This window comes from Caretta caretta, chromosome 7, assembly GCF_965140235.1.
Source record: "Caretta caretta isolate rCarCar2 chromosome 7, rCarCar1.hap1, whole genome shotgun sequence".
NCBI lineage: Eukaryota > Metazoa > Chordata > Testudines > Cheloniidae > Caretta > Caretta caretta.
Genome location: NC_134212.1, coordinates 43,267,093 through 43,285,747, shown reverse-complemented (window position 1 = coordinate 43,285,747; position 18,655 = coordinate 43,267,093). Strand labels below are relative to the sequence as shown.

The window sequence follows — 18,655 nt, the reverse complement described above, 5'->3', positions numbered from 1 at the left end:
AAGCATACAATTTGATTATTTTTAACCTGCTTAGCTGCAAGTTTATTGAGGGTATTAGTTTATCTAACTCTGAAAACTCAGCTACAGTATTCAACTGTGGCTTACTCTTTTTTTTTTTTTTTTAAACCTCCAGTTCATGCAAATTGTTCACACACACAGAGAAAGTTGATATGCATCAGAAAAACGTACATTTCTGCAGTGGTGCAACTCTGCAAATGATAACAATGGTAGAAGTTGTAGCTGGGGTTCAGGTCTTTTGACCACCATCTTGGCTGTCATCAAAGGACAGGAAAATGCTTACAGATTTTCCTAGTGTATGCAAGACTACCGTGATTTTTATACATGGCATGGTTTGAATTTTCCATTAAAATCAAACTTAGAAGTGGCTGTCACAAGAGGCTTGAGAAAGTCTTCCCTATGATCTTTGCTTCCTGATTTTTTGTTTGATGCAATAAAGCAGAGGACTGAGAGTTAACTCCCACACTTAACCCACATTCTATTCATTTTGGGAGAGTTGTGCTGAAGTGGGAAAAATATTTTCGAGGAACTTCCCAAGAAAAAAAACATTCACCATTTCGTTTCAGGAGATATCGTACCCCAGACATATTGTTGCGGAAAATTCAGCAAAATGACTATTGTCAGAAGAGATATTTTCATGTGATTTGCTGTGTAATATTTTCTTGAAAAGAGGCAGTTTTCAATTGGAAAATGTATCCATTTTCACTCACAATGCTCCCTGTGAGTGAAAAAGTCATGAATCTGGCAGATTTGCACAGACATAGGCCCAATTAAGTATCTGCAACAAAATACAAAGAACTATTTAAAAAAAAAGACAGCTTTCCCATTCAGTTGGGAATATTTTGCACCGCTCTACTTTTTTTCATAGGACAGAAACCATATTTCACATATTCCAACACAACACAATAGACCACAGCAGCTTTTTGGGCTGCTTGAAATGCTTTTTTTTTTTTTGCACAAAGAAAAAAAAAGTGCTAAAATACTATGAACTAATTGGATATTATAGGGATTTTAATAGGGCTGAACTATTCTAACATCAGCTGGTAGTTTTCAGTAGTGTTAATTAGGGTTTACTTGACACAAAAATAAGAAATGCAATAATAATGAAATGATTACATCTCTAGTGGATCAGAGGTATTTTACCAAATCTCTAACCACTCAATACCTTATGCTTAATTTTAGACAAGAAATAGAACACTCACCAACAATAATCATTCCCTTATATCAGTGGTTCTCAAACTTTTGTACTGGTGACTCCTTTCACATAGCAAGCCTCTGATTAAATTAAATATATAAAAATGTGTTTTTAATTTTAACACCATTATAAATGCTGGAGACAAAGAGGGATTTGGGGTGGAGGTTGACAGCTTGCAACCCCCCATGTAATAACCTCGCAACCCCCTGAGGGGTCCCAACCCCCTATTTGAGAACCCTTGCCTTATACTGATTAGTCCATTACCTATCTCTAATTAGAGAGTCACTCTGGAGTTTAATATGCAGTACTATACACACAGCCACACACTCATAATCCTCTCACCTCTTTAAGGACAAGAACGCAGTTCCCAGGTCCCACGGACTGAGGCAGCTCTGCAATTCTCCCTTTGTTAAGGTAAGGCCCTGAGAAGCACCGGTGGTTGAAGTAGATTTTTGGACAGCAGTACTTTCCATTAATTACAACTGAGAAATGAAAATCAGCAGCAAAGATTTAGATCATGCAATGCAATCTCCCCAGCCAAGACTGGCTTCTCAAAAAGCTTAATATTTTGTAAAATAGTTTAAGCCACATACATTTTGGGAGTTAAAGTGTCACATTTGCAGCTATAGCATTGCCCGTAATTGACGTTGCTGAGATGTACTTCTTGTATTTTACACGCATAGTCACATCCCGTTTATGTATTGGCAATATCCATATAACAAAGTGAGCCCAAAAATAAATCCAGTCACACAGCTATGCAATTTATCATGAGCCTTTGACTGCCCACCTCATCTGTGCTCTGCCAGTGATCCATTCTCTGCAGCTACTTCTAACATTCTAAGCAGCAAAAAACACTTGGGGGGGGGGGGGAATCAGCAAGAGAAAGGTTGCCTCCTTTGCCTACAAAGTGTCCATGTTCGGAGGCCCACAACAGGGAATATTCATTCCCAGACCAGCTACAGCCTTAAGGTCACATGTCTTCTTATCCAGGCTAGAGATGGGAGTTTCAGGCCATTAAAAATAGCAGATTACCAACTTTCCACTGGAATTCACAGCGCTTTTTTGAGCCATAGCATTTTTATAAAAAGCAGACATAAGAATTTGCTATTTTAGGTCATTTTTAAAAGGTTCCAGAATGCATACCCTTTCAAAAGCCTTATACTAGATAGAGTTAACAAGGTACCTAACTTTAGACGCAGAAAGATATGCAAGTTACCACCAATTCAGTTTTAGAGGTTTCTTGAAAAGGGCTAGAAGTATAGGATACAACCACATTAAAAGCAGGCAGTTTCCCTTTCCAAAAGGTATAAAGCACACATTTCTAGTCCTGATGGAAAATACTGGAACTTACTGCTAGTCATTGGTCCTGATCACTTGGTGTCAGAGACCTATGGCCATTGTCATTTTGGGGAAATCTAATATTGTTCAAAGAGGGAGGAGTTGAAAGGGGATAAAGGAACAGTCTGGAAACATTTCTGTGGTAAATTTATTACAAAAACATAAATCAAAAGCTGGCTATTTAAAGTTCTTCAGATGTTTGAAACTTTGGAAGTCCCGGTGGAGGTGGATTGGAGGGCATTATACAGGTGAAATGGGCATAGAAGTATGACAAACCTACACTAGTGTGTGGCTCTGCAACGTATGGTATGAGATTATATATTACATCTCATGCAAGTCTATGACCTGCACCCATGCTATCTTCTTCTGGGAAGGTGTTAGAACAAGCAAGGCAGGGTCACAGTGGGTCAGCACCTGGGGCAGTCCACAAAGGAACTCCAACGTACTGAAGGAAATGGTGCTGGTGATTTAACGGGAGATTTTCTTTCTTCTAAGTAAGCCTGATTCTAAAGGGAAACTATGCAGTTGGAGGGGGGAAAAAACCCCAAAGGTCATAGCCACCTGATATAATTGGAGAAGATAAGTAAATCAAGCAGCAGAGTTCTGGACAAATTTCAAGTGCAGTAATTACTGCTCCCCAAATTCCCCTTGCAGTTTCAAGCAGAAAAGCTATTTGCTACTTCCTATCCTAAACTGTTTAACAATGCAAAGCAATATTATACAACTGCTGTTTTTTCCACCAGCAGTTGCTACACTTTAATGTTGCCAAAGTAATCCTTGTTTTTAGTTTGCATGTCAGTTGAAGTCTGTAAAACACCTTGGCATCCTTCAGAATTTAAGCTGCTATATATGGATGCAATATATTTATGGATGTATAAATAAATATAAAAAGTAAAGTAATTTTACGCTTGTAGTCCTATAATTTTGATTGAAAAGCACTTTAATCTAAAAAGGCCATAATTCCAGTGGTTTATAAACTGACAAACAGATGAAATGACATTATATCTCCATTTTAAAACCAATTAATATGCAAAGTGGTACAGCCTTAGACATGCATTTTACTGTGTGGGAAACAGAGCAATTTAGGATTAGATGCTATACGGATAGAATTGTATAGCTGTTTCATCAGCAGATGTACTTGTATACATTCTTTCAACACTTTAGAAAATGAGCAGATTTTGCCATTTGGCACATGAGTTATTTTACACTTTGAACAGTCTTGCTTTAGACTGATGATCAAGTTATCACAAAGACAAACAAACCTGCACATCAGTATAGTATTCTAACAGTTCGGTGTGGAGTATGACGTGTTTGTTATAATAGCCCAACCCAAGTGTCACAGTTTTATGTATCTCTCAATATTATTTTAAAACATTTTTGTTGGGGGATGCTTAGACATGAATTAATTTCCTTCCCACTCACAGCATATGGGATTTACAGGTATATATACCACTTATATAGCTTAGAGGAAAGTGTTTTGTAAACAACTGGGTTAAGACTAAATATTTTGGCTCCAGGTGCTCCCAGCACATACACTGGTGGGAGAAAAGATTAAGTGGTACAGTAATCCAACTTCCAGCATCAAGACAACATGTTCTCATTGTACCATGTGCAGCAGTAATTGTATGCTGTTCTGAAGTTAAGTCTTCCTTGCCATTTGAAAGATTATCCTTCGGAAAAGTTTTTACCCTATTGTACTAATTCAGGACTGCTGAAGTTACTAAGCAGCTGGACAATTATGCCATAAAGATACAGAACTCTCACACCTTCTTAACCCAACAAACAAGATGCTTACCTGAGTCAGTGGAATTCAGTTCCTGGTTCTTCAGCCTCTCATGGACAGTCCTTGAAGACAAAATTCTGAAATGGGAGAGAGGAGGTTGGGAAAGAGACCAAGGTTGATACATCAACATCTTGATTGCGAAAAGGCTAGGTCCTTTCTCACTCCCAACTTAGTGTGTCAAGCCTAAGGTTTCAATTATCTTTGTAATATTTAACAACTTTACTCAGGCTGTAGGAAGAGGCAATTGTGTTGATCTAGCTCAGCTCTATGCCAGTGGTGTTCTTCCCTTGTTTGAAAAAGCCAGGTGTGTCAAAGGTGCTTGGTAACACAGCCCACTCCATCATGGAGACACCATCACAGTTTTTACATTTCACGTTTGAAAAGATGTGGATTCAAACAAAAAACTAAAAAACACTTCTAATGGCCCCATTTAAAAAACAGGTGGCTTGGCATGTTAGGAGAGTCTATTTTACTGAAAACAGTGGACCAAGTATTGGGATGTCCAACCATGTAAAATCCGATACCTGCAATGATATCAAGATCAGCAAGACTAACTGTAGGGAGATCCATTGTATGTGTCACTTGAACAAGCTCATGCTACATAGTTTCACAAAGCCTTTGAAGATGAGAACACAAGGATGGTCTCTATTTGAACTATTTTTTCCTCCCACTTTTCTCTCCTTTTTCAATCTGGTAAGCATCTCATGTAATACAACGCCAACTGTGGAGGAACACACTAGCTGCACACTATTTGAATGAGGGCTCTCACACAGAACAGCTGAACGTTCCTATCAAATAATGTGGAAATCTCAATTGCACAACAGAACACTAAGGAAGTCAGATTCTGTTCCTCAGAGCACATGTACACGGCACTCACATTAACACTAATGAAGGTGGCTGTGTGCTCTGAAGGGAGAATGAATCTGAAAATGAACTGAAAAGAGTTAAAGCAATCATCCCAACTTAGGATAACCACTACAGTAGTTTAAGGCTTCCATCATGAAATCCACATGATGACAATGCTGACAAATATTTTTAGACAGCAAAAAACCCTAAGTGTCCTCCAATACTGGAAGATGGCTCAGCTCCTTAAAACAAGGGATGAAGCAACAATTAAAATCCCAGAGTGAGATGATCTATTAACCATCAGTGCAGTCTATATGCACTAAACTGTTAAAATCCCAGCTTCCCACTCATAAAGAGTGTCCTTGAACAGTGCTGTAGCTCTCATTTCAGAAGGGCAGAGATTGTTTTTCAAAATCAGTGGGAATTAAGTATAGGTATAAACTCAAGCCTGACAAACTTCACTGTCCCTTTTCTATGAAACCAAAGTTGCAAAGACAAATCACCATCCACAAGGATTATAATAATAAATAATAATAATAAGAAATAATAATAGTACAAAACTTGTTACTTACTGTTTCTCTGGTTGAACCACAGCAATTTTCCTCTGTTTGTTCACTGTAAATCCAGATTGGGGGGGGAGGAGGAGGAGAAGGGAAAGGATTGATTGATTTAATGAATAAATAAATTAAAAAAAAAAAAAAAGCCAAGCAAGTTAAACTTCCATTACAAAATATTTTTTATGGCAGCACTTCCTCTAAGTTTTAAGACAAAGGTATCTACATGCAAAAATTGCTGCAATCATTTAACAGCTGACACAAAGTTTATACCGAAACAAGGACAAGTCTGGTTGACTCCTCCTTGTTTTTGTGGATACAGACTAACATGGCTACCCTTCCGATACAAGGTTTATACCAGTCATCTGGGCTGAGATTATCCAAAAATGTTTAGGGGATTTGCATACCCTATTTTCACTGAAATTAACGAAAGTTGGGCATCAGATCCCCTAGCCAGCTGTGAAAATCTCAGCTTTTGTGCACAGAACCATCTTCTTCACAAACTTGTACTTTTCAGGCCAGTCATCAAAGTATGTTTAACAGCCAAAAAGAAATAAATCTGCATGCCTGCCTTCTCTCTCACCCATCAATACTGTGGTATCTGAGTATTTTACAGGTCTAACTGGGCAATCTAATGTCACCAAGAAGTTCTAGAGAAGGTGATGTGACCAAGATAATGCTGTGAAGTTATATAAAAATAGCTACATGTTAAGTGCAGTGTTCAACTACCAATACAGGTTACAATCCAGGCATTTGCTATAGTGAAAACAATTCTGCTATAACAGAAAGACAGACACGTGGATTTAGTGAACATGGGCCTACGCTTGTGCTTGGAGAAACTAGACACCTCGAAGAACTGTTCAACAGAATGATGAATTTAAAGCTACATGAACTGCCTTTATGGACTGACTGACTGACCAGTTTGAGATTGCTATGTATTTTATACACAAACTGTGTTGCAATCAAGAGTAGTGTTGCTGGGGGACACCCCTTTGATATGCCCCTTGCATTACTTTAAATCTCATTCTGAATGGACTATAAGGGTTGTACGCTGCCCGTACTACTGTATTCCTAGTCATTTTGCACTGCATAATGCATATGAAGTATATGAATGTACAAGTCTGTACTGTGTCTCGCTTTTCACCCCACCCTTTGCAAGTGAAAGGTTCCTAAAAATATTACATGTTCCTATTTTATGCAGACACTAGTAATTGCATACATTTTAAAAAATGAGATGACACTTTCATTTGTAGTTTCATGATGTATGATGGGGATAATTCTGCAGTAGATGCACTTGTTAGAGCTTCAAAGACTTTCCATCCCCACCTTGACTGCTAGTAATTTACAAAGAGAACAGAACTGGTACCTATTGCTCTGCGAGGAGGTCTGAGCTGGAATCCACTGGTCTCACACCAACCCACTGGAAATATATTCATCGATTCCACACTCGTTATGCATTCAGGAACTGGCTTTTTGGAGCCTGTTCAGTTAAAAGAAGCAAAATGTAACCGAAACAGCAGTTTTCAAAATTCTGCATTGGGACCTGCTATCTGTATGTCAACGTGATTGCAAAATAGTGCCACTGGTTTAGTATTTTCCCCTTCCTTCATTTATCAGCAACTATTTCCTGATTTTATTTGTTCACTTCTAAAAGCTGGGAAAGGAGGAGTTTGTCATCTTTCATTCAGCAGAGTAGCACAATGCATAGTAAATGAACCTTTATATAAAATCTTTAAATAAAATGAAGGGGGGCATGGATCGGTGTTCACGTCATGTTCCTCGTCAGTACCTGGCCCAGGGCAGGGAAGCTAATGATTCAACTAGCAGACCAAATTCGGTGATGAATCCTAGTCACGTGCCACTTGAAGCATGTTGTTCATACGCTAAGAAGAATACAGTAGAACGTCAATGTTATGGATACCATGGGAATGGAGGCTGCCCGTAACTCTGAAATGTTCCGTAACTCTGAAGAAGAGAAAAGGAGTACTTGTGGCACCTTAGAGACTAACCAATTTATCTGAGCATAAGCTTTCGTGAGCTACAGCTCACTTCATCGGATGCATACTGAAGTGAGCTGTAGCTCACAAAAGCTTACGCTCAAATAAATTGGTTAGTCTCTAAGGTGCCACAAGTACTCCTTTTCTTTTTGCGAATACAGACTAACATGGCTGTTACTCTGAAATCTGAAGAAGAGGTTATGGATGTCAGCCACCCGGGGGGTTGGGACTGCAGCTGCAAAACGGGGTGGGGAGAGGATGGGAGTCCGGGCTTCGGACTCTTGGGGCGCCAGGGCTCGGGGCTTCTGCCCCACGGGAGCACTGGCGCTCAGTGCTTTAGACCTGGGGGGAGCGCTGGGGGGAGGGTAGGACCACACCAGGGCTCGGGGCTTTAGCTATGGGAGGAGTGCTGGGGCTGAAACTGGTGCTCCCCTCATAGCTAAAGCCCCAGCACCCCCCACAGGGCTGAAGCCAGGAACAGAGACGCGGGGCTGAACCCCTGAGCCCCAGCACCCCCATGAAACTGGAAACCAGGAGCAGAGCTGCGGGGCCAGTGCTCCCCCTACCCCATCTAAAGCCCTGAATCCTAGTGCTGTGAGGGTCAGAAGCCCCGAGACTCCCCACCCAGCCCAGAGCCCTGACCTCTCCCCTGCCATGGCTGCAGCCCCTGCCCTCCCTCGCTAAAGCCCTGAGGCAGTACAGTATTTGCTTTTATTTTTTTTGGTCTGTACTGCTGCCTGATTGAGGACCTCCAGTTCCATAGGGTGTCTGGTAAGTCTGTAACTCTGGTGTTCATATCTTTGAAGTTCTACTGAAAAATAAAAGGAATATAAAGAAGCATGCAAAGGCCAGCTCTATCTTGTTAGATTTTCTGCTGCAAATTATTTCCTCCAGGTGTCATGCTGCTGAGCTTGGGTAAAACCTTCACTTAAGTGAAAGTCACCCCCTGTGCAGAGAGATACCACAAGGCCCATGCTCCACTTAAGTCCCAGAATTTATTTATTTATTTATTTATTTTCTGAGAATAATGCTGAAAATAGATTTACACAGTGATTTGTGCCAACTCTCTGCATGGGGTGATTTTAACCCCAAGATAAGTGAACGCTGCCATTTTAAATCTTAAAAACTAGGAGAGGAGCAAGAGAAAGGGCTAACAATATCATCCTTCAATTACAGAAGACAAGGATTTGCTGGCCATTTTTAGCAGAAAGTGTCTGTGGCTGATGATTTATGACCAATCCATCAATCTCCAGGTGAGACTGGTGTACTAACATGATTTGTGGCAAGGTCAGAGCGGGACAAGCCTCCTGTTCTCTTAAGGGGCACTTACCCTCCAATTGAAGCCAAAGGTAGGACTCTTTCACCTTGGTGACTGTGGCAATGCAAATTTCCCCTGGATCAGCAGGGTTCACAGCCTCAAGTTTCATGTTCTCTTTAAATCCATGGTTGGAAGTTAGCTAATAAAAAGATGACAGATCAAGGGATGTTTGGAGAAAATATGTGAATTTACCAGCCTATCAGATGTAAACAGCCATGTGGAGGACTAAAACATACAAACTGGATTACATGACCATGATGGGGGACTGCAAACTCATGTGGGTAATCAAGGATTCATAAAGAATTTTCAGTGTAATTAACACATCTGAATATGTAACCGTACTTCAGGTTAAAGGGAATTTCAGAGAAGCAAGGCAGAATAGCATGTAATGACGCACTCACATAGGGTTGCATTTGCATTGGAGCATGAGAAAAGTTCAGCTGAGAGACTCACTGACAGAGATTTAACCAAAACTAGAATCAAGAAACTCCTCCCAGTTATTTACCTGCAAGTGAAACATCAGTAGCTAGCAAACTGAAATAATTAGACTGACAGGCAGAAGGCAACCTCAGTCTGCCTTTTTCCATTATAATAATTAGGAAAGCCCTTTAAAAAAACAACAACAAAAAAACAGCACCCATGACAATCCCAGCTGCACTAAATCCCAATTAAATTTCCTTCCTCATCTAAATGGATACTAGGTACTGCAGACAGCAAGGCAGGCTTTTCTGGTGGGGAAAAAAAAGTGGTTTTATGTTATTTCCCTCCCTACTTACAACACTTATCTGAATCATAGAATTGTAGGACTGTAAGGTACCTCAAGAGGTCTTCTTGTCCCCTGTAAGGCAGGGCTAAGTATTATCAATTAGTAAAAGATGCCCTACAGTCATCCCCAGAACCTCCCAACCCACTCCTCTCAGAAAAGCCCAGAGTCTGTATTTTCAGACACTGAGGAGAGAGGGCAAGAGGAGGATAAGATGAAAAGAAAAGCTTTGCCAGCATCCCCCTTTTCTAAACCAGGAAGTTTGAGTGTTTCCCTGATGACTACATCTGCCTCAATATTTTCCAGAGAGAGGGTTGGCAAGGGTTAAGAAAACAGCCCTCTGGTGCTGCTTTCACAAAGTGTTCAGCTAGTAATACCACCACTGTGGTACAGAATGACAAAACCCAAACTCAAGTCTTAGCAGTTTACTTTTAAAATTAGCTCATAATTTTTTCCCATTGGAACATTTTATTGAATTTTCAAGTCAAATCATAATTACAGTTAAGGAAGAAGAGTGGGGAAAAAAAACCCTAGATAGGTGGCAAGGGTTGAGCAGGGGAAGGGTACCATTTTAACATAGATGCACACATGAAAGACCAGTGCAGTGGCAGTGATTCCATGGACAGTTACATCTCATGTGAAATGGCCTTTTACGTTAGATTCACACTGCCACTGTAATCTGTTAATCTGGGAACTCTGACTTTTTTGCACAAACACTTCAGTTCACCTTTATTACATTCTCTAGACACTTCTGTTCCATGAACAACTATGAGCGCTGTTTAGGTCACAGGGTCAAAAGCATTGTGTGTCCCTGTAACAATCACAAGAAGCAAGGGTGTTGTTTATGTAAGTGGACATCATGAGGAGTAGCCACCAGTACAGGAAAAAGCGTTATTCTAGAAAAGCTTACCAAAGGAAAGCAGCTCTGGGGAGCAGCCTCAGCACCGCACTGTTTGAGGTAGTCTGCCCAATCAAAGTCCTGCCCGGGATAACCTGAGCAAAGAGCAAGCAAAGTGGTTGCTTAATTGTATTACACCAAACAGATGACTCCAGTCAACCAAATGCTTGCATTATCCAAGATATGGATGATTTAATTCCCAATTGGGGCCTGTGGGCTGCACAGTCCAATGAAAGGCCTAATCCAGCACCACTCTCACAGAATATAGGAGCTTTGCCAAGCAAGCAACTCAGGATCAGGCCCTGGGTGGTTTTGCATGTTTTAAGTTATGCCCTACTGCTTGAGAGTTTGTCTTCACTGCAGCGTTAGCTCAAGGTATAACTCGAGTGCTGCCCCTACCTGACTCCCGTTCACACACACAAGTCTCTAGCCAAGATAAGTATTGCTTTAAACTCAAACTAGCTGGCTTGTCAGGCGGTGTTTTTTGAAGTTTGAGTGCGGCTAACACCGGAGCTAGTAATGCAGGGAGAACTCAGTTACTCTATGCTGCTAATGGAAACACTCTATGCTGTTCAAGTGTTATTTGCCGCTAACTCCGTAGGAGATAACACTGCAGCAAAGACGAAGTTTACAATGTCCTGGCATTAGCTTCTCTGTTATTACAATTGAAGCTGTACTGCGATATGTTCAACTGCATCTTAGACGCTTGCCTAGATCCCTTTTGAAAATGAGGTGTAGGCTCCTATCACAGTTTGGTGTTGCAACACTGAGTGCAGCAACACCTAAATACCTTTAAAAATCTGGGTCTTCGTTTCTCTTTAGAGACTGTCTGCTTGGAGATAGTTAGGACATGCTAGGTATGAGAGGGCATTAACCAGAACATGTTACTGCAGGTTGACCACATTCTGGAGAATGCATGAGGACTCCTTGAAAGGTGTCCCACAAGATTAGACTGCACAGCTGAAGAGACTCTCACTTTTAAATGAAGGGTTGTAATCCAGAAAGACTTAAGATTTAATAGAAGTCATTATTTACATAGTGCCTTAAATTTGCTAGGCACTGATGTACTGTATATTAAATAAATGGCGATTAGTGTAGTGTGATGAGGATGAATCACTATGCAAATCCATTATGTAGCCATTAAGCATCGTAGTTAATCTTTCATAAAAAAGTTTTGATAATCTATTTTGTTACTCCATAATTATTGTTATAATAAATCTATATTAATTTGGGATATGGGAGCCTTAATGCAGAGCTGTAGGGAGCTCTGAGTCCAAAATCTCCAGTACCCAGGCAAAAGAGTTTCTTCTTGGAGCAGATATTCCCTTCTCCTGTATTCTGTCTAAACAAGATGAACATAGAGGAAGGGAAGCAGGGACCAAGAAACTGCACTGTTATGCTATTCTGCCTGCATAGGATACTGCATGTGATTGCAAATAGCAGGGTTTGAGCAACAGAAGAACTATAGAACTGCTGTAATACTTCTTCGAAGTGGACAGCATGGTACAGAGTAGTACCATGACTGGGGTTTAGGAATTTATAAAAGATAAAAAGCTACACATGAAACAGCATCTATGACACTGTTTCGTGTTAAATTGCAGTAATTCCATCTAACCTCTCCTGGGATTAACCAAGACAGGGGCTATTTAGGTTTTTTCTATTGTGTCAGACAAAGCTATGTCTAATAGGAATCTCGAAGGCACCACATTTCCTCTAGAGGAGACACCATTTCTGTGGGTGCTGCTTCGAAGAGAAGCCTGAAACCTTTTAATGGTCTCTGAATACAGCCCTGGGGAGTTAGATGGCTGGAAGAGCAGTGCTGCTTTGGCCACAGTACCTTAGTACACCTAGTTTAAAGGAAGGGAAGAGGCAAACCTCATTTCACTTTCTGCTCCTATTAACCAGTGAAATGCTAAAATGAAGCTCAGACACTATGGTGAGGGGTGGCAGTATAAAACCTTAAGATCTTTGCCCTCTTCCCTACACATTTTCATCATTGGACACTTGGGGAGTGAGAAAATAAAGCTGAACAGGCAGGATGAAGAAGAAGAAAATTCAACAGCCACTGTCCTGGCTACAGCAATCTGATATCCCAGGAAGTGAGGCTATAGCTCACTAACTCCCTGCACCCTGGAATGCATGCTTCCTCCAAGGCTAACCATATGCTTTCATTCCAAGAAAAGCATGGGGTGCCTACAGCCCTCAAACCCAAGTACATCTCCATGAGAAGACCAGACTCCACCAGCTTAGTGCTGCTGCTTCCTTGAATTTGGATCTTTCCCTTCCTCCTGCCGGTAACAGACATCTCTTCTGCAAAAATGCTGTCCCAGCTTGTAGATTTTTAACACAGTGCACTGAGGAATAATAATCTCTCACTTTCAAAGAGGCCTACTTCAGTGAGTGAGACAAAAATACAGACATATACCTGGTGGAGGGCTGAGATGCAAACCATTTTTCAGACTCCACTGCACAGGAAAGATACCAGTACTGTTGACATGACAAACGTATGACCGGCTGGTTTTGCATTCTGGTCGCAAGTCATCAATTTCTACCAAGAAATATTTTTCATTGAACACCTGCAAAGTTATCCAAAAAGAGACAGAGAGATGGCCTTAGGGTAGCAGATACAATATCTTAATTTTTGAAGGCTAATCTACTGTCAGGTATTTTCCAAATTCTGCATTTGCAAATATTAGAGGGATAAGAAAAAAAGACAGGATGATTTACAGAATCACAGACCAGCAGACTGCACGATAATATCTGGAAATGTAATAGAACAATTAATAAAGCAGTCAATTTATAGGCACTTAAAGACAAATGAGGTGATAAATAGCTAGCAATAAGTAATTGCAGAGAGAGCTATATGACTCCAAGTAAATAAAAATGGGCTCATCAAAACAATCCATATTAAGGTAACTTAATTTGTTTCTTTTTGATGAGATAACAAGCTTAGTAGAAAAAAGGAAATAGAGTGGACATATTATATCCTGGCTTCATGTTCCTCACAGTACATACAAGATATATGGAATATTACTAAAACAAAACAAAAACACATGCACTTAGGTTGGTTGTTTTAAATCTCACAATAATGAACTATTTAATGTGTGACAATGTTGAGTGGGATCCTAGAGAGGTTAGTTATTTCATAAGTTCACTATTTTCAACAGCGACTGACGATGAAAGAGAGCGTGAGAGAAGATTAAATTTAGGTGTGATCCAAAGCTTGGAGAGATGTGTCCAATATGTTTTTGGAGGCCAGGATTATGAGAATACAATACAAATGTAAGAACTGAGAAGTCCAAGAAATATTTAAAAATCAGACACATAACGGTATGACATCCTGCAAGGAGTAAGCAAAATACATAACTAAAGAATGAGGACTATGGTTAGGAACTTGAGCCACAGAAAATGATAGAATGGATGCTAAACAGGATGGGTCAGTGCTGCCACAAAAACACACACACAAACGCCATATTGGGTGTTTTCACTTAGAATGTCAGATCAAACAGAAACAAACCAAAAAAAACCCCAACAAGTGCCATAATGATTCTACTCCCTTCAGAACTGGCTGTACTTCAGAGTATTAAATTAGTACTGCATATTTAAAGAGACTGATAAGTTAGAGTTCACAGGAGAGAGAAATAAAATGTCTGAAATGTAAGACACGATGTAGGAGCAAAGATTCAAAGAACATTAATTCTATAGCAAAAAGCAAAAGGGAGCACAACATTTGTTTGAAAATACATAAAGGAAGACTAAAAAGTTGTATAATCTGAGGTGTACAGTCTCTTTTGGAACCTGCATAGTGTGTGGGTGTACAGTCTCTTCTGGAACCTCTTAGGTGTTTACTAAAAACAAAGATGTTGGTAAAAGCTGTCAAACACGGGAGTCTAAAGCTGGGCTCTTAAATCCATACAATTTTCAAAAGATGCCAAGTAAGTATGAACAAATTCCACTGAAGTTAATGGCAGCTATAAGGATTCAGCATCATGGGAAAATCAGGCCATTCTAAGTTGCATGGATGTGATGAAGTGAGGAATTTTTGTATGAATGCTGTGTGCCTCAGTTTCCACCTATGTGCTGCATGTTTAATGAGGTGGTAGAAAAGGGTGTTTATTGTCGTAAAGAACCAAGTGTGACCCTGCCTAGCAGCCGGGACCCAGGCAGCCTGGACACTTTGTAACTCAGCAACTGACGGCCTACCCCATCTTGGGAGCCAGACAGTTTTGACCAATGAGACAACCAAGGGCTAGAGAGAGACACCAGGTGATCTGTTTGCCAAGGAAAGGATGACAAAGAACAGAGAATAGGCTTTGGAGGTGATACAGCGTGGGCCGCTGGAAGGAGTGGTCACTTCTGGACCGCGAAGAGCGGCCGGAGCCCACCTGGATGCTGGACTTTGCTAAGATTTTCTATGCTTGAGGCCCCTGAGAACTTTCTGTGCTGTGTTCCAGCCATACAATAAACCTTTCTGTTTTTATGCTGGCTGAGAGTCACTCCAGTCTAAAGACTGGGGTTGCATTACTCCCTCTGGGTGTGGAGGCCCCCCAAGGGGTCCATAGTTAATGGACTCCCTGGGGAGAGGGTTTCTCATGGAGAGAGACAGGCAAGCTGAAGGTGCAGTTCCAGGAGGCAGTGAAACCTAGGGCTTAAGCTCCAAGAGTGTGTGACTCCTGAGAGGGCTGTTACACCTAAGGGGTTTCCTCCCAGAGACATTATGGAGCCAAGATAGCACTGACCCTGTGATTCCGTGACACATGACCAAGTATGGATTTAGGAGTCAAAGTTTAGGCACTCAGCACTGATAATTTTAGCTGTTTATTCTTTCAGGCTATGATTCTCACTGCTCCAATTTTTAACTAAAAAGTGTTCACCCCTGGGTCAAAGTCACCTGGCAGGTACCTGACCCACATGTGATCTATGAAAAGTCTGCAGCTTAAACTCTAATGTAAAATTTTAGAAAGCATGCAGGGAATTCTCAATCAACAAGCACAGAACTAAAAGAGCAACTGAGCTTCAGCCATAGCTGGAGAGTTCAGAACGAATCCTGGTACCTTAACAACTGTAGCAGGAGAGAGGACAAAAGGTGCTACTGGATCCACAGCCTCTAACTTCATGCTTGCAGTGAATGAATGCACTCCAATCACAGGCTTGTCCTGAAAACCACAAGATTAGAGCACAGATTAACCATGTTTTTTAATGGAAAAAAACTGACAGTATTCACCTTTAAGCACCTAGAAGTTAACTAAGACTTTTTTAGCTCATCCTGCCTTGTTCTAGTAAATTGTAAGTTTTGCACAGGTGACCGAGTACCAGCAAGAATTGTATAATGAAAATAAGGGGCAACTGTCCTTCCACTGAAGCTGTGAGTTTTTCCATATCATCAGGGGGTGGCCAGACCCTGTAAAGGAAGTAGGTCCAGCGCTCCTGCAGGTGAGAGCTGCCAGAGACCAGGAGACTGAGGAATGCCCTGGAAGGATGCTGTAGCTGGTTCCTGGGAGAAGGCTGTAGGCAGGAGCACAGCATGAGGGGTTTGCTGGCTGGTATCTCCAAGCCAGATTTCCGGGGAAAGGGAGGCTGGAGAGGGATGACTGTGAGAGAGCAGTAGAGGGAGCTGTGTGCCGACTCCTTAGCTGGACAGGAGAGCAGCAGAGGAACTTAACCTGCTGCTATCTCCAAGGCTAGAAAGCAAGAAGTAAGGGAAAGCATGAGGACCAGGGGGCAATGAGGGATGCTTCCCTGGTGAAGATGATCTCCCAGTATAGTGACTGTGGGGGAATTTCTGCTGGGAAGATCAGGATTGCACTTTAGTTGGAAGGGCTGGCGTGGCTGTCTTGTCAGAGAGGCATAAGAGGACTGAGGAGGAGCCTTGGGGTGGTGGAAGATGCTGGTGTATGGTATGTGGTGTGTTGTCATGGGATTTTAAGGACTCTATAAACCAGGATGCTGAAGGGACTATGTAGGGACCTTTGTTATGGACTGATTTGCACTATAGTTTTGAAAATAAACTGGCCCCAAGGAAGGTTATTTTTGAAGCAAGAGAGACTGAAGTGGAATTCTTGGGTTGCCTGAGAGAGGAAACTGAGGCAGGCGCACTTGTGCCACAGCAAGATGTTCCTTGTGGGACCACCCTATGACAGGCCCCAAGAGATTTCTTTGCAAACTTGCAGCAGAATGTGGCCAGAGGCCAAACAAGTCAGTTAAAATATTTTTCTAACCCTCAGCACTAAACAAAGTGAGACAAAGTAGTTGTTTCCTAAGTTTCAGCCACCTGAATAGGGAATATCAGAACCTGCATCAAATGGCAACACTGCTCAATAAACACTTGACCCTGACATAATACATCATTGTAGTCAGCAGTAGCAAGCCCTCATTCAATTTGCTCCAATGGTTTGCTCTCCCACAATTAATTCTTACAGCTATGACAAAAGTCATCAGTTCTCACTACACTATCTGGAGCCTTGCTCGATCAAGTTCTATGCACTGGATATTTTACCTTAAAGAGATCAGTGGGTACTGAGGACCCTTCTTCTTCCTCTTTCACCTTTGTCAAAATGTCCTGCCATTCTGCCTCACTTTTCAGGCACCGGATAGCTTCAGCAAAAAAAAAAAGGTAGCACAGTGAACGAGCAGAGTTCTTGTATCTCCCACAGAAAATGAAGAGGGTGAAGCTAAATTACTTTTATTTTTGACCCATTAAATGCTAAGCAGAGCATCCATTAAGAAACCATATTGCCTTACCTCAGAGCTCTGGCTAAGAACTCCCAACTTTTCTAAAAGCTTTAGGATACCTTGTGTATGAAGAGGGACTACATAAATCAAGTTCCACTGTGTGAACTATATGCTTCTACATCTTTAATTTGTTGGCAAGCTTGGGGTCATTCTGATCACAGCCACAGTGTAATAAAAGAATGTACAATGCTGAATTTACTAATGAAATGAGATTTACTGTTGGTCATTTCCTCTATTTTTATGGCTGCAGGTTAAACAGGCAGCAAGCAATGAAGTATCGCAGAGTACAGCAGAGTCAGGTGGGGCTATTTCCTTTAGTATGCCCCATCACAGGTTGCTACCACCTCCAATGGTGGGTTCCTGCTAAGATTTATTAAGGGATTCATATAACTGGATACCAAAAGGCTTTTCTCACAGAATATCAAGGAAGCAGCCCAAAACTGGATTAAGAAAATAGTCCATATGCCCAGTGTTTTAAAACTGCACTATTCAAATCCTTAAAGAGAGAGAGAGACTGATAGAATTTTGTTTATTTTCCATCAATATAGTGATGCAGGTGAAACAAGCAGAATATTAATTTTTCAGTGTGATTCCACATCCTACTGGTTTGGGACTTGATACAATTATCAACAAGGGAAATACTCTCATTGACATCAGCAGGAAGATGGATTGGGCTTCTACCCTAACCGTTTAAAAAAAAAAAATTGTGACTTTTAAAAAACTAAATGTACACGCACTGCTTAAAAGTTAGAATTTAATGTAGACGCCCATCACTGAGACCATGGGCACCTTGTGTTTCTGAAGTAATTTGTCTTTTGCAGCTAAGGGTTTAGGAGAAAAGCCCAACACTTTTCAGTTTATATCAGAAGAGTCACTGCCTTTTGAGCTGGTGACCAAAACCAAGAATTACTGTGATTCAGGGGGTAATTTCCAAGGCAGAGGAAGGATATACTTTCAAAACAGCCGTGTGATTAGTCACTCCCAACAACTGTTAAGCCAGCTACAACACACAGCAAAATGTAATTAGCAGGAACGGTACCCCTTTGGGGGAGTTGCGGCCACATACCCAAAACCACCAGTGGAGTAAAGATACTTAGCAAAACAGCATCTTTGGAAGCTTGCTTCTGTTTAGCTAATTACTGCCGAAGGTGTGACACCCGATTATAGTGGATAATCAATTATCATAAAAAGTTTAATTAGCTCCTCTTTTAAA

At 41.1% G+C, this 18,655-nt stretch overlaps 1 protein-coding gene across 3 annotated transcripts in view; it reads right to left on the bottom strand.

Moving 5' to 3' along the window:
* The window catches only part of SFMBT1 (Scm like with four mbt domains 1), a 156,411-nt gene that overhangs the window by 29,958 nt on the left and 107,798 nt on the right, over positions 1–18,655 (bottom strand). For all 3 annotated transcript variants that reach the window (XM_075130570.1, XM_075130569.1, XM_048857129.2), the window contains 9 exons: positions 17,207–17,304; positions 15,765–15,866; positions 13,136–13,286; positions 10,723–10,805; positions 9,062–9,188; positions 7,101–7,214; positions 5,753–5,795; positions 4,347–4,411; positions 1,556–1,695 (listed from right to left, as the gene is read on the bottom strand). In XM_075130570.1, coding sequence (XP_074986671.1) covers positions 1,556–1,695; positions 4,347–4,411; positions 5,753–5,795; positions 7,101–7,214; positions 9,062–9,188; positions 10,723–10,805; positions 13,136–13,286; positions 15,765–15,866; positions 17,207–17,304 — 923 coding nt within the window. The remainder of the gene's footprint in view (positions 1–1,555; positions 1,696–4,346; positions 4,412–5,752; positions 5,796–7,100; positions 7,215–9,061; positions 9,189–10,722; positions 10,806–13,135; positions 13,287–15,764; positions 15,867–17,206; positions 17,305–18,655) is intronic.